This window comes from Ambystoma mexicanum, chromosome 10 (assembly GCF_040938575.1).
Source record: "Ambystoma mexicanum isolate Mex_15411 chromosome 10, UKY_AmexF1_1, whole genome shotgun sequence".
Taxonomy (NCBI): Eukaryota; Metazoa; Chordata; class Amphibia; order Caudata; family Ambystomatidae; genus Ambystoma; species Ambystoma mexicanum.
In genome coordinates this window covers 526,635,497-526,662,073 of record NC_090932.1, presented here as the reverse complement: position 1 = coordinate 526,662,073, position 26,577 = coordinate 526,635,497, and the positions used below count along the sequence as shown (strand labels likewise).

Sequence of the window (26,577 nt, the reverse complement as noted above, 5' to 3'; positions counted from 1 at the left end):
GGCTCTTTTCCCACCCTAGTCCCCAGTAGCTCATATAGATGAGATATTTCATGCCCACCCTCCGAGATTTCATACATCGTCTCGATTTTTGCATCAGGTTGTTCCGTGAGCACTGCCTCAGGCCAACATTCCCGCACCCTTTTAATAATTATGGTATAAGTGATGTGTTGGCCTTTATGCACCCCGTGTCCTCCACCAGTCTCTGAAAGTCCAGTGCCACCCCCTCCTGCCATATATCCCCAAGGGTCGCCAGGCCTACCGGTTCCCAGTATCTGCGGATCCCTTTTATCATTTGGGGGTCTTCCCCGCACAGCGCCACTAACGGCACCTGCAGGGAGAATAGGGTTGGGTTTCCCACCATTTGCCATGCCCTGCACCATATTTCCCAGCCTAGCACCAGCCGTCTCGCCATTCCTAGCACCTTTGGTTTCGGCAGCCACACTGTCTCTCTAAGGAAGAAGGGGGCAGGGTCCCTATACAATAGCCTGGCTTCAGCCGTTTCTTCTTCAGACAACCACCTGGCCACATATTGCAGTTGTCCCGCCACATAATATAACTCAAAGTTCAGCAGGTTTATACCCCCCCTGTCACACGAGTTTTGTAGTTTCCAAAGGGCCACCCTGTTCCTGGAGTTGTGCCATAAGAAACCCCTGCACATGCTGTGGAGTTTAACAAAAAAGCGTTTGGGGATCACATACGGAATGTTTACGAAAAAATGTAAGAGTCTGGGCAGGACTACCATCTTAATCAAAGCCGCTCTACCCATCATGGCCAACGGCAGCCTGGACCAAAACCCTGTGATATTCTTAATACCGTCCACTGCTTTTACTGTATTGTGTTTGTGTTCCTGCTCAGTCGAGTGGTATATATTGATTCCTAAATACCGGAATGTCTTCGTCTGCCAGGGTATTGGCAAGGATGGTAGGTTCCTAGGCAGGGTGCGTCTGTACCTCCCCAAGGGGAACATGCTTGATTTCTTGGGGTTCACTGCCATGCCCGAGAGGGTGGCATAACGTTCCATCACCTCCAGGACATATTGTAGATTTTCCTCTGGGAAGCGAAGATCTAGGAGTATGTCATCAGCGTACAATGATATGAGATGCGACCCCCCTGCAGTATGGATCCCTATCTCCCCGTATTGTTGTCTGAGGCAGATTGCCAGTGGCTCCAACACAAGGATATGCAGCATGGGCAACCAGGGGCAGCCCAGTCTAGTGCCACTGCTGAGTTGCCATTTATCTGAGATTGTGGCGCCCGTTTTGACCCTTGCAAATGGTGAGCTGTATAGCATTTTAACCCACCTCAGGTATCCCGGCCCCATCCCGTATTCTCTCTGAGTCGCCAGCAACCAGGGCTATCTCACTGAGTCGAAAGCCTTAATGGCATCCAGCGAGACTATTACCAGTTCGCCGGGGTCCCTCTCTGTTTGGTCAATAATTTGGTGGCGTCTCCTATGATTGTCGGTTATGTTTCTACCAGGAACGTAGCCTGTTTGGTCGGGGTGTATCAATTTGCTGACTTGCTTAAGCCTGTTCGCTAGTGCTGCTGTGAGGATATTTCTGTCCTGATTAAGCATCGATAGGGGTCTGTATGACCCGCAGTCTGTGCTTGGCTTACCGGGTTTTAAGAGCGGGATGACCACCGCCTCCCGTAGGGACTCTGGCAACCTGCCGTGATCAAACACCTTGTTAAGCATGGCCAGCTGCGGGGGGAGCACCTCTTGTTTGTAAGTTTTATAGAATTCACTGGGGAGCCCGTCCGACCCCACGGCTTTGCATGGGGGCAAGTGCGGAACCACTATCTCCAATTCTTCTGCCGTGATTGGGGCGTCCAGGTCCTCTCGTTCCTGATCGTCTAATTTGGGCAGGCCTATGTCCTCTAGTGTTTCCTGAATCTCTTGATCCATCCCTTCCCCTGCATCTCCATAAAGACGTTTATAATGTCTAAGGAACCCATCATTAACTCCCTCTTGGGTGTCCCAGCACTGGCCTTCATCCCCTCTAATTTCCCTGATCGCTGACCGTGGTGTTTCATTTTTATATAACCAGGCCAACAGCCTACCCAACTTGTCTCCGCTCACGTGTTGCCTTTCGACATATTTCTTGTAACTCAGCTTGCATAGTCTATCCCAGTGCTCACTGCTGGCTTGGTGTAACAGCTTCGTCCTTTCCACATCCTCCTGTGAGATGCCCCCCTTACGCATTATGTCTTCCAGCTCCCTCTCTGTTTCTTGCAACTCCTGCTCTATGCCCCCTTGGAGCCCTCTAGATTTTGATATGGCTACTCCTTGTATTACTAGTTTGAATGCCTCCCACAAGGTTCCCACCGATTGAAAACTACCTGTGTTAGTGTCAAAATATTCAGTGATCGCCTCCCTCAAGTCCCCCCAGAATCACGAGTCCTGCAGGGCCTCAGCTCTGAGCTTCCACGTTGGGATTCTCGCTCTATGGGGCTGGTGTCGCCACTCCAGAACCAAGGGGGAGTGGTCCGCGAGCACTCTGGCCTTGTATTCCGCGCCCATCATGTCTCCTACCAGCTCCGAAAGCGACACAAATATAATCCAGCCTTGTGTGCAGGTTATGTGGGGCCGCGTAGTGGGAGTACTGCCTATCGGCTGGGTGTAACTGTCTCCAGACATGTTCGAGTCTCAAGTCTCTTAGTAGGACCTGTAATGCCTTTGCGGCCGGAGTGGGTCTGTCTAGTTTACCATCTGATCTGTCTATTTTAGGGTTTAGTGCACAGTTAAAGTCCCCTTCCCATAAGATCGTGCAACCTAGTAGGTGGCCAATTTTTCCATACAGAGTCCTAAAGTAGGTCGCTGTATCTTGGTTAGGGGCGTATACATTTATAATGCCTACTTCCCTGTTTTCCAGCATCCCCCTCACCACTGTCATTCTGCCTTCTGGGTCTATCGTGGTCTGAAGCAGTTGAAATGGTACATGCGGTGCCACCCACGTGATGACCCTCCTCATGTGGCTTCCGTGGTACACCGTCTCCACTTTCTCTGGACCACCTCCAGCTTCTCCCTAGTGAGATGGGTTTCCTGTAGTAGTGCTATGTCAATCGTCAGCCTTCTTAGGTACATCATTACTTTATTCCGTTTCAGATAGCTGTTGAGGCCCCTCACATTCCAGGTCATCACCCTAAGGCTACCCGACGCCATCTGTGGGTTGTCCCGCCTCCCCTCCCAGTTTCCCCCTCCCGCCTGATTTGACACAAGATTGAGCTTGTTCCCCTCCCGCTCCCAACAGAAACTCCCCAACTAAATTCCCCTCGCCCCCTGCCGAACTACTAACACTGCACACAACCCCTTGCCTCCCCCCACCCTACCCAACCCCAACAAGTGCCCAGCTCCATCCCTGGATCTCAGGCTCCCCCGCGTTTGCTCCAGCAGGACCCAGCAGGGTGTCACCAGTCTACCGGTGACCCAACTAATCTATTCGATGTGGGGGTATGAGGGCTGGTTCCGTTAGGCTCCTAACCGTTAGCTAAGTTCCTCATGCTCAAGGATCATGCATATATGTATAGCCCTAGTCACCCGCCTCCGGCAGGCTCAGTCCCAATGTCTTAGACTGCGACACTCTAGGTGCCACAGTCACATGTTACTTATCTGAGCCATCCTCCTTCTGGATGCCCGATTCTTGGGGGCAGCTCTGCATGTCTAGCCATTCCATGGCATCATCCGGGGTTTTAAAAAAACAATGTTCTGCTCTTGTGGAACACTTTCAGTTTCGCTGGGTAGAGCAGCATATATTTGTGACCTGCTTCACGCAGCCTTCTTTTCACGGCCCCAAAGTTCATGCGTCGGCGCTGCATGTGCAGGGTGTAATCCGGATATGCAGTCAAGTTTGCCAACGCCCTTTGTATCGTTCCGCCCTTCCGGAAGTGCTCAAGGATTCTCTCCCGGTCACGGTAGTTCAGGATTTTAGCTATCACCGGTCTGGGGGGGGGGGGGTTCCCGGTGGTGGCCTCCTCATCAGGGCCCTGTGCGCCCTTTCCGCGGCAAACCCCTGGGTCAGCACTCCCCAGGTTATCTCCTGCAGCAGCATTGATTCGATATATTCCGTAGGGTTAGGTCCCTCAGCTCTTCAGGCAGTCTAACGATGCGTATATTATTCCTTCGGGCGCGTCCCTCCGCCTTCTTCGCCCTACTTTCCAGGTTGTCCACTCGTTGTACCAGAGCCTGAAGTTCAGATTTGTGGGCTGCACATGCCACTGTGTTCGGGGCCACCTCTTTTTCTAGGTCATCTGTGCTTTCAGCCAGCGCTCTGACATCTTGCCGGAGGAGGTTAAGCTCCTCTTGTACTGCCCAGACTTTGAGCTCTAGTGCCACCTTCAGCTCGTTCATGGCCAATCCTAGTTTGGTTTCCCAGGCCACTTTTTGATCAGCGATCGCAGCGAGGATCTCCTGGTCTCTGCCCATAGTGTCCATGCTCCCAGAGGGGGTTTTATCTTTGCTCCTGGTCCCTTCTGCCCCTGGTGATGTTCTAGCATATTCATCTAGCGTGGGTTGCTTGCCCTTCGCTCTAGGCAGTTTGGTAGTCATCTCGGTGTATCAGGGCTGTGTATACAAGCCCGGCAACGTGTGGTCTCTGGTTTTCGCTAGATTAGACTGCTTCTGGTGCCAGGGCCCTGGCAAGCGGTATTAGGAGATCCCTTGTACAGCCAAATCTGCTCCTGGAGTGGGCTGTGTCCTCCCACGTAACTGTTCTTGGGCGAGTCAGTCCGCTCTGGCTGCATGCTCAAGCCACTGTTGGTCCAGTCCCGTGGGCACACACCCCGGTGCTTATGGATCTGTTTGACTTTCTCATTACAGAGAAAGGGTTTGCCAGTTCTAATGAGCTTGCAAGTGTAGGCTGTGGCAGATGCCATAGCGTTCACTTGTTTGGTAAAAGAGAGGGTAGAATCGATGTAGAAGCCAAGGGTCTTGACCTCCTTCAGAACCTTGATGAGGGTGCCATCCATTAAGAAGGAGGAGTAGACCTGGTCTAATTTTTTTAGATTAGCATGGGTGTCCAGGATGATAAGCTCTGTTTTATCATCATTCAGGCATAGACCATGGGTAGCCATCCATGCCTGGATGATGAGGTACATCCTATTCACCAAGGCCAAATCCTTAACGTAATCCCTGAAATTGGGAGGAGAATCTGAGTATCATCTGCATAGTTAGTGTAGGTGATACCAAGATGGTCCAGATCATCAAAAAGGGGCGTAGTGAATATATTGTACAGAGTGGGGGAGACACAAGATCCCTGGGGCACACCACACGTGATAGGGATGGGGTCTGCCGCTGCTGAAGGGGACAAGGCCCTTATGCTTCCATTACTTAGGAATGACTCAATCCAAGTTATAGCGTTTTTGGAAAAGTGGGCAGCTGAATCCAGGTGGCTGCATAAGACCTTGTGGTCAACAAGGTCAAATGCTGCTGATAGGTCAAGCAGCAGAAGGAGGGCAGTTTTCCCTTTATCTCTTAGTTAATCAACTTGGGATTTAAGGTCAATAAGGGCGGTTCGGTTCCATGTAATGGACGGAATCTGGATTGTCGTTCTCCTAACAGTTTGTGGTTTTCCAAATATTTTTGAATTTGGAGGTAGGTAATCTTGTCAAGGATTTTTAAGAGAAAGGGCACTGTCGTGATGGGACGGTAATTAGTAGGTATAAGTGGGTCGAGGGTTTGCTTTTTTAATAGTGGGAGCACCCAGGATTGTTTGAGATTCGTGGGGATGGTACTGGCTGCAAAGGGGGCATTAATGAGTTTGGAAATGAATGGGGCAAGGTCTCTTGCTGCATCCTTTATTAACTGGGCTGGGCAGAGGTCACGTTGGCAGTTGGATGGCTTAAGGGTGAGTATAACTTTTACTACCTCCAATATGGAAGTTCTGATCAAGTTAAATCGGGCAGGGGAGTCGGCTGCTGATTCTTTGGGGTGTTGGTCCGGGGCAGTTTTGAGCCTGTGGGATATGGAGTTTATTGAGGCCTTTTTTAAAGCTATTTTGTTTTGGAGGTTGGATACTTTGTTAGAAAGTGCCTGTTGAATGGCTGAGCACCAGGGTTTATCCTTGATGCAAATGTCAGGAATAGGGATGAGTGTTTCAAATTCCTTGAGGATAGTAAATCATTCTTTCATACTGGAATTGGAATTCAAGATGGTTTGTTGTAGGAGTTGTGTTTAGCTAGGCAGATTTCTTTTTTGTATTGGGAAGAGACATCGGTTAGTTTGGTTTTGTTAATTTCTGACAGGGCTGATCTCCAGGCGGTCTCGCAAGACCTCTTTAGTTGTCGTAACTCCTTTAGTTGAGGGGTAAACTACTTGTTTAGGTTGGATTTAGGCTTGCTTGGTCTAATAAGTTTGAGTGGGGCAATGTTGTCTAGTGAGGTTAGCATGATTTTGTCGCATTCGTTGACAAGAATTTCGGGGTCTAGGTTGTCTGCAATTAAGGGTAGGGAGGATGGCAGGGATCACCTTGTTGACAGTAATGTTCTTTTTATTCCTTTTTAAACAAGGTGGGGCAACAGGTGTAGCTAAATGAAGTGGTCTTTCAGTTAAGAGGGTAAATGACATGAGGAAGTGGTCAGTCCAAGGTTGAGGTGTGATGGGGTGATATTGGCAGTGCAATTATAGTCAGCCACCCAGTCAAGTGTTCTCCCTTTGTTGTGGGTGGGTTCACTGATTTTTTGGGAAAGGCCAAGTTCAAACAGGATGTTAGCAGTAGCTGCGGCATGTTTGTCTAATGGGTCATTAAAGCCCAGGTTAAGGTCACCTAAGAGAAGAAGTTGGGATGACGTTTTAAGGTTGTTAGAAAGTATGTTATAGATGTCCTCCTCAAATGTTCGAGTAGGGCCAGGAGGTCTGTAGATGAGGTGAATGGTCAAGGTCTGGGAATTAACCAGAGGGAGTTTGGCAGTGAGGACTTCGCACGAATGGGTGAGTTGGGTTGGAGCTAGTCTCATGGAGAGGCTGGATTCGGCGATGATGGCTATGCCTCCACCTCGAGCTTTATCTCTGTCCTGTCTAAGAATGGTGTAGCCATCAGGGACGGCTAGTGCAAGAATAGGTCCTGCTGCTTCATGCAGCCATGATTCAGCAATGGCCAGAAAGTCCAGGTTGTCAGCCAGTATCAGGTCAGACACGTCTGTGGCATGAGCAACTAGTGACCTAGCATTAGGTGGGTAATTACTAGGCAAGTTAATCTAGCAATGCAGGTGTTAGGAAAGATTTCATGATTGTAAGTAATTTTCCTTCCATGTGGCAAACCCCAAACTTTTTGCTGTTGTTTTACACCCTGATCTAGACTTTGCCGGAGAAGCGCAGCCTTCCGGCAAAACTCCTCTGGGCTTTCGCTCCATTCTTACGGGGAAACTGACATGCCCTTAAGACAGTCAGTGCCGGCAGACTTCGTTTCCCTTAGTCCTTTCCTCATGTTGCAGCTTTTGAGCAACATGAAACAAGAGTGCACCGTAACTTACATTACCGCGCTCTTGGATCTCTCGTCATTCCAATGGCCCTAGAAACTCTCGCTGGACTTATCATGAAATGTGCAAGTGTGTCACGGACGGGACTGGTGGCAGCTATCGTTTCTTTGTGTTTTGAACCCCTTTTTTGCCATGTTAACCGCGCTTCCTGCGTTTGGCCCAAATGGGTGGCCTGGCCTCCAAAATGGCCATGCCACGAGGTTCTTTGTCCTGTCCGCTGACCGTCTTGCCCCTTCACCTTCCCCCAGGTCGAGCCGACCCAGGGCAGTCCTTATTTGGTCATGCACTTTCCCGTGAAACACAACACTTTCACGGGCTTCTGCATGCCTTGTGTGTGCCTCCAGGATGTGGGCTGGGATGTCTGTTCCCAATACACATCCTGCGTGCCAGAGAGTCTAGAGTGTCTTGAATGCCTGGGACCACCGTGGTCCGTGATAGGTCCACGTATGGTGTGAGTGTTTTGTGAGCAGATCTCCCATTGGGTCCTCTCCGTTTTGGCGCGAAGGGAACCCTGGATAAGAGGAGGCTGGAAACACCACTACCATGTCGATCTCCTGAGTTCTCACGAACAAAGGATAAGGAGCCAGGTATCCTGCAACTAAGAAGCTGAGTCGAGGAATCGCTGGTGACCAGCTGAAGGTTTGGCACCCTGCACTGCTGTCGTCCTGTGAGACCCCTCTGATCGAACGAGAAGGCTGTTGGGAACAACTATTCTTGGTATCTTCATCAAATCCTGTACGTAAGCCTTCGGAAGCGTCCCTGGGCCATCCAGTGGACTGACCAGCCTACACAGGAAGCTTGCTCTTTCACCGCCGTCTGGCTTACTGCTACTCCTGTGTCCTCGGCACTCTCACACGATTCGTACACTTGGCATTCCCAGGTCTGAAGTGAGACGTGTGCTTTGGGACCGGAATACATGCGGTTGCCGAGTTGCCCTGCTGTGGTAACAAACCTGTGCGTGTTTGCTGCATTTGGGACACCCTCGACCCTGACTCCTGCTGTTGTGGAATCTACACGGCGTTGAGACATCCTGCTGATCGCATCTGAACCTGCCAGTACCGAAACGGAACCGGAGAAGCCTGGGTCTGCCTGCATCGGGGACCGGTGAGTAGTCAATACCCTAACCGGTCGCCCTCCCGCAGGAGCCTGTGGCTCTCCACCGCTGTCGTAAACAGCAACCCTTTTCCGCACTCACACCCTGCTTCTGCCCACAAGTGGAGGCCGCGCTTGAGTAGCGGGGACTATTCATCATCGTTTTGTTCACCTCTCTGAACTGCCTGATCTCCCTGGAGAGACTCTCCTTTGCCCGTTGGCACCCGCGTGTGCAGGTACTTTTGAGCAGAAGGCTCCACTCTTCGTAGGGCTCAGACTTCCTTCTAGTTAGGTGGCCTCTGATGTCGAAGTGGGTCTAACGATTACTGGCAGGGCCTGTTTTCCTCCCCATCTAGGTGGTCTGCATATTTCGTGCTTCTAATTCCTTAGACCCCTTGGTCTTGTATATATATTGTATTGCTTGTGATGTGTTGGTTTGTTGGAGTTTTACCGTGATTCTTTACTATGGTCCATGTTACAAAGGCCTTGTAATAAATGTGTCTATATTTTTAATATAACACCTGTCTGAAGTAATGTGTAAGCGTCCTTGCTTTGTGTGCTCATTGCGGGCTTTCAGTCACCCTCACCCCTCTAGAGACCTAGTCTTGACCGCCGTCGTCGCTACCCTGATTGGTCTGGCTTGTCCAGAGGTTACCCTCTTCCAAGAAACTAGGCTGGCCTTCTGAACCTCTGCCTCTCCAGGACAGAGTTCAGAAATCCATCTTAACAGCAGGCATCAGCAATTACATGTAGTAAGACAGGCTAGTTCGAATTTGGCATTAGGTGGGTAATTGCTAGGCAAGTCAAAGTTGACAATACAGGCAAGATCTGTTAATATGCTAAGTTAATCTAACAATGCAGGCAGCAGTAGTTAGTATGTAGCACAAGAGCCATCATGGTAATGGCATATACTTGCCCCAGTACCATGTATGTGTGGTATTTTCTAAGTCAACTAAGCAAATGGTTTAAATGTGGCATAACAGACAGAAGTACAAATCATTGCAATAGGTCATCTAATTACTATGGGCATATAAGCGCCTTAATGCAAACCTTTCATGTGACACGTAATAGTTATAAGCTAGGAGGCCTTTGATTGGGGCGAATAGCTCAACACGGCAATTCAGGTAATGGCAGCAATGAGACCACACAACTTGAGAGGCCACAAACTGTATGTGACGCGATAGACTAACAATAGCACAGGATTTCGTTTTGGGCACTTAGGCTCGTATGCGATATGTGCAGTTAGCCTCAGATGCGATATGGGCACCAGAAGAATAGATCAAACGTGAGAGGTAAAAATCAGGCAATGTGGCGCAATAGTTTCTGGACGTAGCGGGCAAGATGTAAATGGTCTAGAACAGGGCACAATAGCACGCAAACAGTAGTACTGTGTGCGCAGTGGATACCGATCTAGTGATCTTGTACGGCCGAGGTGCCGTGATAGCTAATACGCGAATGTTATGTACAGCAATGTGGCATAAGGTTTTTGGTAGAGGTGCAGATAATTTGTCAGAGGATGCTGTTCAGGATGGGTCGCATCAGCGTGGGTAGCCGCTGGCAAGAAAGTGTTCTGGCTGTGGTGGTGTGGAGAATAGATAGTTATGGGGCCATATGTTCAAAGTACTTACGGCTGAGTTGTAAGGGTATGGAGTAGGCACCTACGCCATGTCCTGCAGCGGACAGCCGCAGCCAGGGCCCTTAGTAGCGCGGCCCTTCAAAGCTGTCGGCCGGCTTCCGCCTCCGGTCGAGGGTTCCATGTGATGTGACGCGACTCAGCCAATTAGCTGGTCGCTGTAGAAGGCAGCCTAACCTTCGGCGATATCACGCGAGTCGGACGACCATTTTGGAATGGTTGAGGCATCTTCAAGGCAGTAGGCAAAGAAGCCTTTCTAGAATAATACTGCACAGGTTGTTAACATAACTGATTTCTTATTACACAGTGAATTACATATTAGCATTTAGGTACATAATCCAGATGATTATCTGATATGTGAGAAGGAGGAGGAAAAGTGGAAAAGGGGGTGGGAGAGGAAAGAAAATTAGGATACATCATTAAGCGTGTTGCTACAAAAGACCATAGACACATGATTATATATTGCACATTTCTGAACATATATTGTGGAACAAGGTGGAGAAACCGGCACCTCACATGACTGATATTCTACAGTTACGATATAATAAGTTATTTATAACATGCTTAATACCCACAGGTTTCTAAGCGCTGACCCGGGGATCCAACCTGTGTTGCTCCGTGTCGTCTTGCTTCCAAGGCGAGCATGTTGCCCCTGAGCTATCCTCCTGAGTTCCAGTGGGCTACATACGTGCAGAAGCCAAGTGAGGGATCATTACAACCTCATCAAGCAACAGAGTCCACACGAGGAGACGCCACAGGGTAGCGGCTCCAAGTGAGTTCTTGTGTGCCCTGGTGGTAAGCACCTGTGCAACACTGCGTACTAAGCATGGGGGATGAGGAAAATGAAGGGGCGTATCGACAGAATGGACAGCTTGCACCCCTGTATCCCTTTGATGTGGTAGGAGCATCTGCCAGGCTGGGACCTTGGTGGACGGCGTGGGTGGAGAACCTCAAGCTATATTTCGAGGCTGTTGAGATGAAGGAAAGGGCGAAACGGCCAAACCTCCTGTATTCAGCCGGTCTGGCTGTCCAGAGACTGTTCAAGACCTTGCGGCCCAGAGACCAATCGTATGATGCAGCCATTGCTGTACTGAACAAATACTTTATGCCCATGATTAACTGGGATTATGAACGGTTCAGGATTAGATGCGCGAGACAAGAGGAAGGGGAGAGCCTCGATGCATTTCATGGCAAGCTTCAGGGCATTGTGTTGTCCTGCGCTCTGGGCAACTTCGATGATGACGAGGTCAGTGCTCAGATAATCTACGACTGTAGCTCTGCCAAACTGCAGAAGCAGGTCCTCAAGGATCCAGGGCTGGGCCTCGACCAAATCCTAGAACTGGGCCGCGCCCAAGAGCTGGAAGAGGTGTGCGCCTCGGCTATGGACATCTCCAGGCAGCAGCTCGTTAGAAGCTCCCATGAAACGGGTAAAATTGGAGGAGGTGTCAGTCGTGGGCAAGTGGCAAGGAGGTTGGCCAGCAAGAAAAGGGTTAGTGGCCAAGGAGAGACACAGGCGCCACGTTTTGCCAGCAGTGTCGATGGGGCCTCCTGCATGCGCATGAGTGCCCAGCCAAAGGACATACGTGCAGGTGGTGCGGAAAAAGAAGATCACTTTGCACGGGTGTGCACAGCCCCATCGCCTGCCAGTATGGTGGGGCCACCAGCAGGGAGTGTGTCAACGGAGGCTACGGGGAGGATGCTGCCCAGAACAGCTGCGGTCCAAGTGGCAGAGGACTAGAGGAGGCAGTACGATTATGCGGAAGAGGATGAAGACGATGATGTGTTCTTTCTGTCGTGTAGCGATACAAGTGGCCAGGGACGCCTCCAGCAATGGCCGGGAGGTTGAAGCACAACTCCACAGCAAGGACAGTTTGATCTGGGAATATTTTGATCCAGAAAAGGCATAGGGAATGGACTGGTAAGCACCCAAGTTTGCTGTGGTTTTGTAGGTGACAGTAGTGGTGCGCGGACTGGAATGCACCAAAACGTGTGGGCTCGGTTGCAGGGCCGCTGTTATTGTGTTTGTTTTGGTTTTGTTACAATAAAGGATGAGTGTTGTGTATTGTCCATTTAACTGTGGGCGTGCTGCCCTTCTAAGAACACGGGTCATGACTTTGTCTGTTGAACATGGGTTAACTTTTAAGGGTGCATATTAACTTAATATGATATGATATGGCATTTATAACGTGCCTATACACAAGTGTTTCAAGGCGCGACGAGGCAAGGGAGGGGAACAAAAGGAAGACAGACAACGATCCGACTAGGCCAGGTGTCATTCAGATCACGCAAGTGCATACGAAGGGGAAAAGAAAAAGTATGTGGGGGAAGCGAGAGGGGAAAGTGCAGTACATGGGATAGTAGAATAATAAGATAAATAAAAACGCCCAGCTGTTTGCAAGTGCAAGATAAGTGCAAACATAAGTGCTGGTAGGGGGACTGTAGGGATCCAGAAGCAGTCCCCAGGTGCCGGGGTTGCCAGTGCAGGTGTGCAGCTGGTGGGGCCTGGGCACGAGATCAGAAGGGTGGCCAGGTAACCAGCGCAGTTTCAGCAAGGAATTTAGCTGGGGAGAGAAAGCAGAAGCAAAGAGGAAGGTTGAGGTGCTTCCGGAACCGGAGATGGATCTCCTCAAGTTTCAGGGAGGCAGGAAGGCTGTTCCAGAGGGAGGCCCCTGCCGAAGAGAGAGAGATCTACCACCAACTCGTTGCTTGGAGAAGCGATTGACCCTGAGGGAGTTGGAGGCGGATGAGCGAAGAGCTCGAGGAGGCAAATATTTAGGAAGAGAGAGTTGAAGGTATTGCAGCCCCCGAAGGTCTTGTGGACAATGCAGAGGGTTTTTAACTTAATCCTCGCTGCCACTGGGAGCCAATGCAGAGATTTCAGTCCTGGAGAGATACGATCCCTGGTCTTGAGGCCAAGGACAAGTCTCGCAGTCCTGTTCTGGATAAGTCGCACAGGTCGGAGAGTAAAGGCAGACAGATTTAGATAGAGGCTGTAACAATAGTCCAGCCTAGCGAGAACCAGGGCTCTGGAGAACGTGAGCTTCTGGGGGAAGGAGAGGAAAGGAAGAATACCTCTCAGGAGGTGCAGCTGGTAGTGTGACTTCTTAGAGACGTCAGAGTTGTGAGGAGAGAAGGAGAGTGTGGAGTCGAAGATGACCCTGAGGTTTTTAGCCTTGCAGGTGGGAGCAGGAAGAGGGCCAAGAGAGGCCAGCCAGAGAGCCGCAGGGAAGGAGGGAGTGGGTGTGCTGATTGTTAAGATGGATTTATGAACTCTGTCCTGGAGGGGCAGAGGTTCAGAAGGCCAGCCTAGTTTCTTGGAACAGGGTAACCTCTGGACAAGCCAGACCAATCGGGGTAGCGATGGCGGCGGTCAAGACTAGGTCTCAAGAGGGGTGAGGGTGACTGAAAGCCCGCAATGAGCACACAAAGCAAGGACGCTTACAAATTACTCCAAGCAGGTGTTATATTAAAAATATAGACACATTTATTACAAGGCCTTACTAACATTGACCATAGTAAAGAATCACGGTAAAACTCAAGTAAACCAACACATCACAATCAAATACAATATATATACAATTACCAAAGGGTCTAAAGAGTTCGAAGCACGAAATATGCAGACAACCTAGATGGGGAGGAAAACAGGCAGTGCAAGTAATCGTTAGACCCAGTTCGCCTTCAGAGGCCACCTAACTAGAAGGAGGTTCGAGCCCTACGAAGAGTGGAGCCTTGTGCTCAAAAGTACCTGCACACGCTGGGGCCAACGGGCCAAGGGGAGTCTCTTCAAGGAAATCAGGCAGTTCAGAGCGGTGAACAAAGGAGGGCGAACAGATCTCTGCTACTCAAGCGCGGCCTCCACTTGCGGGCAGAAGCAGAGCGCGAGTGCGAAAAAAAAGGCATGCTGTTTAACACAGTGAGGAAAAGCTACAGGCTACTGCAGGAGGGCGACCGGTTCCTAGCGTTGCTACTCACCGGTCCCCGATGCAGGCAGACCCAGGCTTCTCCGCGTCAGTTTCAGTACTGGCAGGTTCAGATACGAGCAGGGGACGTCTCGGCGGCGGCAGCAGAAGTTAGAGTTGAGGATGTCCCAAACGCAGTGAACCCGCACAGTTTGTTACCACAGCAGGGCAACACAGCGGCCGTGTGTATTTTAGCCCAATGCACACTTCTCACTTCAGACCTGGGAATGCCAAGTGTACGAATCGTGTGAGAGTGGCGGGGACTCGGAATACAACACAACCTGATGGCGGTAACAGAGCAAGACTCCTGTGTAGGCTGGTCAGTCCACTGGATGGCCCAGAGACGCTTCCGAAAGCTTACGTGCAGGAGATGATGAAGATGCCGAGAATAGTTGTTCCCACTATTCCAATGGGTCGAAGTACCAGTACAGGCCTTCTCGTTCGATCAGAGGCAGAATGGTTTCACAGGGCGACAGCAGTGCAGAGGAGCAGTCCTTCAGCGGGTCACCAGTGATTCCTCAGTTCAGCCTTTTAGTTGCAGGACACTTGGCTCCTGTATCCGTCGTTCGTGAGAACTCAGGAGATCGACATGGTAGTGCTGTTTCCAGCCTCCTCTTATCCAGAGTTCCCTTTGCGCCAAAACAGAGAGGACCCAATGGGAGATCTGCTCACAAAACACTCACACCATACGTGGACCTATCACGGACCACGGTGGTCCCAGGCATTCAAGACACACTAGACTCTCTGGCACCCAGGATGTGTATTGGGACCAGACATCCCAGCCCACATCCTGGAGGCACACACAAGGCATGCAGAAGCCCGCAAAAGCATCTGTGTTTCGTGGGAAAGTACATATCCAAAAAAGGATGGTCCCGGGTTGGCTCGACCTGGGGAAGGTGAAGGGGCAAGTCGGTCAACGGACAGGACAAAGAACCTCGTGGCATGGCCATTTTGGGAGCCAGGCCACCCATTTTGGCAAAACACGAGAAGCGTGGTTAACAGGGCAAAATGGAGTTCAAAACACAAAGAAATGATCGCTGCCACCAGTCCCGTCTGTGACATACTTGCACAGTTTGTTATAAATCCATCGAGAGTTACTAGGGCCTGTAGAATAACTAGAGACCCAAGAGCGTGGTAATGTAAGTTACTATGCACTCTTGTGCCATGTTGCGCGAAAGCTGCAACATGAGAAAAGAACTACGGAAAACAACGTTTCCCAGTACTGACTGTCTTAAGGGCATGTCAGTTTCCCTGTAAGAATGGAGCGAAAGCCCAGAGGAGTGCGGCAGGAGGCTGTGCTTCTCTGGCAAAGTCTAGATCAGGGTTAAAACAACAGCAAAAAGTTTAGGGGTTGCCACATGGAAGGAAAATTACCTACAATTAAGAAATCTTTCCTAACACTGATGAGTAGGATCTCAGTCTTACTGCCATTAAGGCAGAGGTCATTGGCAGCACACCACTCCTGGATAGCAGACAGACAGAGATGAGGGAAGGAGAGGAGGAGGGTAGGCTGAAAATGAGCTGGGTATCATCCGCATAGCACTCTTGCAATTGCAAAACTTGTACTGCACTCTTGCAAAACTTGTATTGTCTTAAACCTACTCTGAACTGCCACATGCATTTTTTAAAACCAGCTTGATAAAATATGTTTGGGCCTGCTGTAGACCCGTACTATACCCTGCACCGCTTCTTCTATTTGTGCACTTGTCCACCTTATTTTGATTTCTGGAGACGCAATTGTATATTACAACATCATAGTTTCCTTCTAATTTGCGTTAGAAGCTCGCCGAAAACTGCTCATCGACATCGATCCGCTAGACCTCGGAGGAAACCCAATGTGGGCTTGACTTGAACATAACATTAATAGACCCTAGATCACAAACGACACTTCATGTTTAACCTGTTAGTCATCTGACTAGGGCACGTTGTTAGGGCCGTTCCTCTAACTGCAATGTGTCGCTACAGTGACGCCTGAGCTGGTCGACGGACGCCGTTTGTTGTGGTTCTGGGCAAAGATGGCGGCCCGCGGAGGACCCACGGCTTCCTCCGCACTGGGGGCCGGTCCCGCGCATGTTTCGGCTCTCCTCCTACAGTTTACAGCTATCACGGGTGAGCGGAAATGATAGGAGGACTTAAAGATGTTATGTAGGCGGAATGAGGTGCGAACCAGTGAATTGAAGGAGAGATTTGATCCCTGAAGATAGGTAGAACGAGCAAGTGTGTGGCGGGACTTTTGTCTCTGAGAAGGAAAGCTGTGGCTTTAAGGGTTATTGATAAGTGCTGGTGTGGTGGGCAGTGTAGAAAGTCATTGATGTTTTATAGAATAACAGGAGCATTACGGTTAGGGCGACTCGTGTGAGTGCTGATGTTCTGCAGTAAGCCGTTTTCGTTGAGTTTGACGTAGGCAAGTACTGTCTTGGATATAAGCACACGTCGTTTTTGTGGATTTATGCACGCCCCTGTCAAGACATTTGGTGGAATCTTCTTCCCTCATTCATTTTCCATTACCACCTCTTTGCCACTTTATTTTCTCTTAGCTGTTACATATTTTCTCTGACTTCTGCTTAGGGTCTGTCAGGCTGCAGTGTGTCTGTTGTGGTGTTTAAATATCCTGTCTTGCTGGCCATCTTGTTGAGAGAATGTTGGTGCTTGGAGTGATTGACAGCTCAGGAGAATGTTGATGGATGTCTGCTTGTGAGAGTTCTGTGAGTGTCAGTTGGGGCCGGGGGCCTGAGCCATACCTGACTAGATTTGAAAATCAACACCTTGAACTGTATGCCCGCCCATAGCCACACAAGACCCCACCCACATGTAAACCGAAAAGAAAATCACATGTTGACTATATGTGCTAATTAAATAAAGCAAACCAGCTACATCATATGCAACCAGCATTCAAATACACCAATATGTAAATGAATGCAGTTAAACACTGTTTCATCTTTTGAAGTGTAAAGCTGACGTCCCTGGTGCAGGGCATTACTCGGAGTTGTAGTTCCAAACAAAAGATTCCCTGTGTGTGGGACCTTGACCACAACACAAGACGGTATGTGAATCGAAAGATGTAAGTCGGTCCCACAGAGGTCTAATTCAGCAATGGAATGCACTGTAAGTAGGCTGCACCTCGGATTTGTCAGCTGTACTGTTTACACATTTGTGTCTACTTTCTATTAGAGAAACGCCCCCCCCCCCCCAGCAACCCTCGGCTTTATCAAATGCATTTGAATACTTTAGGTTCCTGTCTATGTGAGGAATGTCTTATGGTGGCTCACACAGACGGGCAGGCCGGGGCAGCGCCGAAGCTAGCAACTCCAACAACAAACAAGACTTACTTGGCGGGCACATGTTGGTGTGGATGTCGGTGGGCTGGCTCAGTTACAAACTTCACTGCGCCTGCTATGGTCCCATATATGGAGCCCACATTTGCACCATTACTGTGTCCCGCCTACTTCTACACCCAATTGACTACAAGGGGTAGTCTTTTGTAGCCAATCTGATGGAGGCATTAGGGGAGCTGCAGAAACTCTGCCTCTGGCGGAAAACCCAGAGACTCCATGCTCTTCCCCAGCGAAGAGCGCAACACCCGAGAATCTCTGGGCTACACCCAGAGGTTAGGCAGGTCTGGTGTGTGTGAGGATGGCCAGTGGTTAGTCTCCGTCCATGTACATAGCTAAGAGTAACTAGAACCCATAAATGTATATATGTATAATAAAGCTTACCTGTGTTAGGAATTGATGCCGGACAGAGACGGGTGGGTTTAATAGGTAAGCATTCTTACTGGAACAAAATGGCCTCTTTCAGGAGCACCAGGTGGCAGTGCTTCTCTTCGCCTTCTCGGCTCCCCACTAGCTGCTCTAGAATTCATGGGCAGACTCGAGAACTGCACGAGACAAAGTCATAACATAATATCATAACATCTCCCTCCGCAGAGAGTTACGGGGAAGAAAAGATGGGCAAAGTGGGGAGAAACGCAGGAAAATCAAATTAACAGCTGGTTAACTGCAAAGAATATAATTCAATAATACCAAAATCATCTTTGTTAGGCGAAATCTTCCTCCTCCAAATAGATAACCCAGAACCCCCTGGATGCTCCTCATGACTGGAAAAATGCATCTGACAGTCTTCAACCGGCGTACCAAAATAGGGTGCGCAGGCAGAGGATCAATGTCATCAAACGACCCAACCATACCATCTTCTAGGACCATAGTCTTTCTGCCCCCTCCCTCAATCATCTGCGGGTTCCTGCTCTTGGAATGTCCTTTTAATAACTTTCGGATGCTTCCTGACCCAATCGCCTTCCTTAAACACGGGTGGCTTTGACACAATCATAATTATTCTTGTTTTTTCTCTCACGCTCTTGAGAATATCTTCCATATCCTCCATCTTGACATTCCACAGGGGACTGATGACTACAATGCACTCTGCCCCTCATGACAAAAGGTTCAATTTCAGTAGTGCAATGAGTCATCCTGTATGCATTCAATGACTCCTTAAGTGTCTCTCTCCATGGTAATGAATTCACCACCGCCAACTAAATCACCACTTCATAAAACCATTCATGCACAGCACAAGACCATTTGCCATGGGATTGTACATTGACGTGCACTTGTGCTAAATTCCACTATCTCCCAGAAATATTTCCATATGATCAGAAATTAACTGCACACCGTTATCAGTGATCATCTCCTCCGGATACCCCTTCCTGCTGAATACTGCTTCGAGAAATCTCACTATTTTCATGGCGGTTACATCCTCTTTCATAATACACCATTCCTCCCGTTTAGACGTGTAGTCTATCAAAACCACTATGTAGACTTTGCAGGTCTCCAAACCCTCGTAAGGCCCTGCTATGTCCATTGCCAGTTTTCTTTTCCATACTGAATCTGGAACCTGTACTGGTTGAAGGGGTGCAACATTTGTCCTTTTGGATTTGTCACTGACGGCACAAGCTAGGCATAACCGCACCTGGTCTTCAGCCCCTCCCAACATCCAAGGCCACCAGTAGTTCTCTATCTCAATCGTCCTTTTGTGAGGTTCCTCCCCAAGTGCCCTCCATGTGCCAAACTGAGAATCTTGCTCCACATGGACTTCGGCATCTTAGGTCCCCTCTAGGTACTCCGCTTTTTTGAGTAGCTACTGGTCCTCCACCGACTCTTTAATCCATTCCTCCTTTGCAATTCCTGTCTGAATGTGTGCAATGATGCTCTCCTCAGCATCTTCCCGCTCCGACTCCACTGCTCCACCAGCCCACGGCAACCTAGAAAAACAGTGTGCTATGACATTTCCTCTCCCCCGGGTATACACAATGCTGGCATTGTATTGCATGCATGTTCTCTAACATCCATCTACAAATTCTCGGCATAGCTAAATGTTGGTTTTTGGATTTCATGATGTGGATCAAGGGCTTATGATCCATCCTAACCACCACAGTTGGGCCCCAAAGGAGAGTTTTGAAGTGCTAGAATGCCTGCTTACACCTAAAGCTTCTTACTCGATGGTTGAATAGTTAAACTCTGCTTGCTTCAAAACCTGGTAGGTGAAGGCAATGGTAATTTCTCTCCCTTCCAGACCTATGTTGCTGGCATCCACTGTGATGATATTTGTAGCTGCAGTGTTAACAGTTTTAAGAGTCGGCGCTCTGTTGACATTAATTTTTATGGCCTCCCATTCCTTCTGACAATGCACTGTCCATATGCTTTTTGCACACTTCATCAGTTGAAAGAGAATCAAGGAGTTATCAAAGTTCATCAAGAAGGGCCCAGTGGGACCAGGAGGGAGATGGACGGTGATGTGAATTGAGTAAGGCAGAGCCCTATTGGAGATAGTGAATTTTAAAGAGGGAAGAATATGGCATTGGATATTTGTGAGGCGGGAAGAGAGTAGGTGCCTGATGCCTCCCCCTTTGCCAGTCAGATGGGAAGAGTGAACGAAGGGTTGTTTGGTGTCATGTAGGGCCTCCAGAGTGACAGTGTCAGAAGGAGAAATCGAGGTTTCACTGATGGCGAGGAGTTCTAAGTGATGATAGCTGGCATGAAATAGTCTGTGATAAAGGAAGTTTTGTTGCACACAGACTGAACATTCCAGAGTGCAATGTTCATTTGATGCAGTAAGGGAAGAGTCTTAGAGGAAGAGAGGCAAGGTGGATAGGTGTTATTCTCTCTCCACATACGGTTTTAGTTTATATATAAAGTGCCAGGATACAGAGGAGACATTGTCTGCATCTAGGCACAGTTCGAAAAAAAAAAGTATGGAAAATCCACTGTCCACAAGCCAAAACAGACTATAAAAAAGTGAATCTTCAGTTATTTACAAAAGATCATCATAGTTGAGCGAACAAAGCAGTAGTGGCAGATTATTCCAGAGACAAGATACCAAGACTGAGAGGCGTCTGTCGCCTATGGTAGCACAGCGCATTTGCGGGATATGCAGCAAATGTTGGTTGGTATATCAAAGATGTAGAATATTGTTTAATTTTGAGGCATAAGTACTTGGGTGCTAAAGTATAAATGCATTTAAAAATCAAACACAATATTTTGAAAATAATCAAGTTGGGAGACCAGTAGCTAGTGTAAAGAGTGCCTAGCAAAGGAGACCGGCGAGAACTTGGGTAGTTTACAAACAAGCCTGACTGCCTCATTTGTTATGGTTTAGAGGCCCTAGACTCACCCATGTCCCCATACTCCTGAATCTTACTTCTTATTTGCTTTCTGTATATCCCATTCTCTTCCCACCCCCCTCTGCCTGCCGTTTTCCCCCTCTCCCTCTCTCTTCTGTTACAATCTCTTCCCTTTAAAATAGTAGAGAATTCTACTGTGCCAGATTGATCCTTGGCATTGTGATTCTACCAATAGAGTAGACCGACAGGCCTGTGCGCTTGTTATCAATGTCAGTGCTGGCCTACTAAAGCAGATGCTGCCTCTTGGTTTTGAACATACATGTCCTAGCATTGTGTAGGACCAACGACTGATTGCTCTGAAGCTTTCTATGGGGGCTCGTATATAGTGTTACCCATGCACACAGGGATCAGAATTTGCACTCGCCACTAGCCAATGTATAGTGATGAGTAAGAAATTGTGTTCTGTGGATGTGTAGAATTGATGTGGCGAGTGATTCATTTGTTTTTGGCCGACGAGTAGCTTGAAACCTTTACTCCTCCGTAATGCATCTATATCTGTTTGCAGCTTTATTTACAAAATTGATTATTTGATCAATCCACGCAATGACAGTTGTTTGTTAGGTGGGCTGTCATATGTTATCTGGATATTCAGCAGTTCACCCTTGTGATGCTGCTAAAGCACTACTGATAGCATGAATGTAAACCCATACATGTTGCAATGCAGCTCTGTACCTGATATTAGTAGTTTCTCTGCTCTATTGATGTAAGGTTTATTTGATCAGAATTGCCAACTTTGCAAGTAGCGATTAATTCATGTTACATCTGTGAAACCCAGTTCTTTGTATATGTGCAGAGTGTCTTTTCTTCCTTCCTTTTTTTTTTTAACCTTTCTTTATTAGCACACTTGGCAACACATGTCACATTACATCAGAAGAAGACAGTAGCGATGGTGGAAGAAAAGGCATGGCAGTCGGATAATTACATGGACAGTTTCTCATAATATGTACAGGGGCATGCTTAAGAAGCAGGGAGGCATGACCAGCACAAGTCCAAAGGAATATACCATCAAGGGTGTATAGTTCACTTGGATCATGTGAACATGGATCTATCCGATGTTGCACTTATACTAAGGAGGTAAGATTTAAAGGGGGACCATATATCTCTCGGACGGGATTGAGGTGGCTTCATATGTGCCGACTGATCTTCCATATCGTTGGCCCACGCCACAATTTATAACCAGTGATCTTTGTTGGGAGATTGTGCGCTCTTCCAGCACAGCAACATACGTTTGGCCAAGAGGAGGGATAGCCGTAAAAATATATTCGTGGCCGTTGGGGGCGGGTCAGAGATATGGAATAGGCACAGTAATGGCAGGGGATCAACACTTTCAAATATCATTTCAGATAGTATTGCACATACATTACTCCAGAAGGGCCTAAGCTGTGGACAGTCCAATATCATATGAAAATACTTGGCCTTCGTAGATTTGTAGTGTGGGTATGTCCCAGTGGCTTCCTTGGAGAAGAGCTGAAGGCGACCCGGGGTATAGTGGTATTGGTGTAATACCTTTAATTGAATCCGTCTAAACGGGAAATTATACGACACCTTACATGTTTGAGTACACATATTGGACCAGAGCTCATCATTTTCATATATATAATATACACACACACGGAGGTCTACTGCCCATTTAGCTTGTGTGTTATGTTGTGGCGTGTTTGAGTGGGTTTGAATCAGGTGATATAAAGATGACGCGTGTTTTCGGCTGTCGCAAGTGTTCAGGACAAACCCTAGGATGCCATCATTCTCGGGTTCAACCGGGAAGCTGTTCCATCGTTTTTTTACAAGCCATGCGTAGGCCAGCATACTGTAGCCACTGCGAAGATGCGCTATGCTCCAACCTGGGCATGTCAGTTGACTGGATGAAATTACCCTCTCGGAAAAGAGACCCTCGCCTCCAGACCTCACAGGAGCCCAAATCTACCTTTGGAAGGGAGGGGACACCAATTCCAGAGAGGGAAGTTCTTGTGATCTGGTGTAGGAGTGTCTGTCATCCTCCAGATTTTATGCCAGGCCAGCACGATGGTGCTAGCCCGGTCAAACCTACAATCTTCTGCAAACCCGGCAAGAAGGATTAGTGAACGGAGGTCTCTGTCACCTGCTGATAATTTCTCGAGCTGAACATGGGGGTTGAGGGGAGGCAGTGTGAGTGTGTCCCATTTCAGTCACACCGCCCCGGAGTGCCAGACAAATTTACAGATTTCACTTTCCAATTCTTGAAAAAATATTTTTCCAGGCCACAGTGGTACATTGAGAAATATATACAGCAGTTTAGGGAGCACAATCATTTTCAAGAGGGCAATTTTACCAGCGATTGTCACGGGTATATTGGTCCAGCTCGAGAGTTTTGGATTGTAGCTGGGTCATGTACATAGCATAGTTGCCGTCGTGTGGAGTTGGGCTGTGTCGATTGTCGCTCCCAAGTAGCGTATGGTCTCTGGAGCCCACTTGAAGTCCTGTAGGTCTCGAGGTGGGGTAGTGGCATCCGTGAGGGGGAATAGTTACGATTTACCTGAAGGGACAAAAACCTCCCCAAAGTCTAAAATATCTTGCATAATGGGATGTAAGTGTTCTTGGAGGATTCAAACGTATAGCAGAGCGTCATCCGCAGAAAGGGAAATTATCTGTGGCTCCCCTCCCATTCAGTATCTGTGTTTGAGGCGCATCGTATCTGCCAAAGGCTCAGTGATGATGGCAAATATCGGGGGAGATAAGGGGCAGCCCTGTCGGCTGCCTCTGAATATCATGAATTGTGAGGAAAGCAGCCCATTCGCACTGACCCTGGCCACTTGCACTGTATAAAGGAGGGAGAGAGCCTCTAGGAACCCCGGGCCAAACCCGCATCTCGACAGTACCGTGTACATGAATTGCCAAGACACTGAGTCAAATGCCTTTTGGATGTCTAATGTGGCAGCTACAGCTTAGACCCCAGAGTCTATTTGTGCCAGGACATTGAAAAGGCGTCGCAGATTTTGTGCTGTGGATCTGCCTGGGATGAACCCTGACTGATCTTGTTGAATAACATATGGCATGACCGGCATCAGCCGAGTGGCTAGTATTTTCACAAATACCTTCATGTCAGTATTAATTAGGGATAGGTGCCGGTACGATCCACATTGACCCACAGGCTTTTCCGGCTTCAGTTGAACCATGATTACTGCTTTTTGCATGCTGACAGGAAGTAGCTGGGACGCAAGGCATTCATGCAATACTTGTAAAAGTTGAGGAGCAAGAACTTCCTTATAGCGTTTGTAGAGTTCAGCTGTGAGGCTGTCGGTACCTGGGGCCTTCCCAGAGGGCAGATGATCAATGGCTTGGATAATGTCAGGAGGTCCAGCAGGGCCCTAGTGTCTTGGGAGTGTTCATTGAGCGGTAAGGTATTGAGGAATGTGTTGATTTCTTCTGGGGTGCGTGGGTCTTTATTGGTGTAAAAGTCTATGTAGAAATCATTAAAAACATTATTGATGGTGTGTACTAATCTGCCAGAGGTGTCTGTTCTAGCAGAAATGCATCAGCTGCCGCTTTCACAGTGCGCCATGATGGCAAGAAGCCTGCCGGTCTGTTGCTTTCTCCATACTTCCTAGCTGCCATCAGGGTGTTGAATATCACCTCTCGCTCAGCATGTATTCTAAAGGCGTCAATAGCCTCCCTGGTCTGTGCCAGGGTGGCTCTAGGAGGGTCAGCAGCGATGCCCTGTTCCAGCTCCCTAAGACTGTCTTCGCATTGGGCTATACTGCGCCAGATTGCTTTGAGGACACTGAACTTTGTGCACATCGCAATCTCCCTATGTAGACCTTGAATGTCTCCCACAGTGTGCTGGGCGAGGGCACGGATCCCACATTTATTTCAAAGAATAATTGTGCGTGATCATAAATGGTAGATGCAAAAACTGCATCTTGTAATGCCAGTGACTTAAATCTCCAGTTCTTGAGTGACTTGGAGAGTATTGGTAGTGTCAAGGAGATGAGGACAGGAGAATGTTATGTTATGTTACTTGGCATTTATATAGTGATTTATATATCATTGGTATGACCTCAAAGCGCTGGTAGGTTGCACACCCTCGGGAACCATAGTTCAGGTCAGTAGAGAGAGAGAGATGGTGTCGTATGGTGCGTGGGTGCACCGGATATGTGTGCAGCTGGTGTAATTGTCGGATGGTAGCTGCTTCCTACCGATAGGTGTGGTGCTGAAGATATCAGTTGGATGTGTTCAGTCTGGTGGGTGGACACCCAGACTGGCCACTGGCTGCGTTGGGCCTGAGGAACGCATATGTGAGCAACTATGCCGAAATGTGCTCAGCTAGCTGCCTTTTTATTAGGGTGATGAGGTGTTCATGGGGTGTATTCGTATGTGAACAGCTAGGCCGAATTAATCAAGGGTATAGCTGTGTTCTAGTTGAATGATGGTGTATAGTAGAGAGTAAGCGTAGTGGTGTGATATGGTGGTTATCTGTAAAGCGCCTGAGACCAGGCACGTGAACAGGATGGTGGGGACATAGCGACATACAGATATATAGGACAGGGGTCGATATAGGTATATATGGGGATAGCAACAACACGGGGAACAGGGTGACCGTGATACGTGTGCGCGAATCCCAACAGGTTCCGCTCATTCCATTCTATCTCATTCATTCCGTCCACTCTGTCCATTTCTTCTACTTTGGCTACTCCATTCCATCCATTTTATCTATATCATCTATTCTATCCACTCTATTCATTCCATCCATTCTACCTATTCCATCCACTCTACCGATTATATCTATTCCGTCCACTTTGTCCATTCGTTTATTTCATCCATGCTAGCTATTCCATCCACACTATCCCTTCTGTCTGTTCGTTCCATCTATTATCTATTCCATTCTTCCTATCAAGTTCATCCATTCAGTCTAGTTCAGCTATTCTATCCAGTTCATCTATATGTAACTGTTACATCCACACTATCCATACCATCCACACTATCTGTTCCATCTATTCCATCCATTGTCCAGTTCATCTATTCTATCCAGTTCGTCCATTTTATCCAATACACCTATTCTATCCGACTCGTCTATTCTGTCCAATTTATCCATTCTGTCTGATTCATCCACATCCATTCTATCTATTCCGTCTACTCGATCTATTCCACCTATTCTGTCTGTTCCATCCACTCCATTCTTTCTATCCATTCCATCAGCTTTGTCCGCCCCGTCCTTTCTGTCCAGTTCCATCCTTTCTGTCCAGTTCCATCCTTTCTGTCCAGTTCCATCCTTTCTGTCCAGTTCCATCCTTTCTGTCCAGTTCCATCCTTTCTGTCCAGTTCCATCCATTCTGTCCAGTTCCATCCATTCTGTCCAGTTCCATCCATTCTGTCCAGTTCCATCAATGTCATCCAATTCGATCCACTCTATCCACTCCATCCATTCGGTCACTCTATCCACTCCATCCTGGTAATGAATGGTCAGAAAAGGTGCAAGGAAGCATGTGTGCTTCTATGACCCCACCCAAGAGCATATTGGAGATGAGCCACATGTCTATGCGGGAAAAGGAATCATGAACCAACGAGTAGAAGGAATAGGATCGGTCATTAGCATTCATTGTTCTCCAAACATCGACCAACCCCAGTGATTGCATGCCCTCTTTGATAATGGAGGCCACCCACGTGAGATTTCTTTGAGTGTGGGTGGATCGTTTGAGCCTCGGATCTAGAATAGTGTTGGAGTCACCTCCCCACAGTATTGGAATCAGCGGGCAGCGGGCCAGTTCTTTTTG

The 26,577-nt window shown here is 48.4% G+C and overlaps 1 protein-coding gene across 1 annotated transcript in view; it reads left to right on the top strand.

Annotated features, from left to right (window-relative positions):
* Nucleotides 1–16,047: 16,047 nt before the first annotated feature.
* The window catches only part of UBXN7 (UBX domain protein 7), a 1,247,298-nt gene continuing 1,236,768 nt past the window's right edge, over nt 16,048–26,577 (top strand). The window contains exon 1 of the mRNA XM_069618093.1: nt 16,048–16,266. Within this exon, the coding sequence (XP_069474194.1) occupies nt 16,173–16,266 (94 nt within the window). The 5' untranslated portion in view covers nt 16,048–16,172. The remainder of the gene's footprint in view (nt 16,267–26,577) is intronic.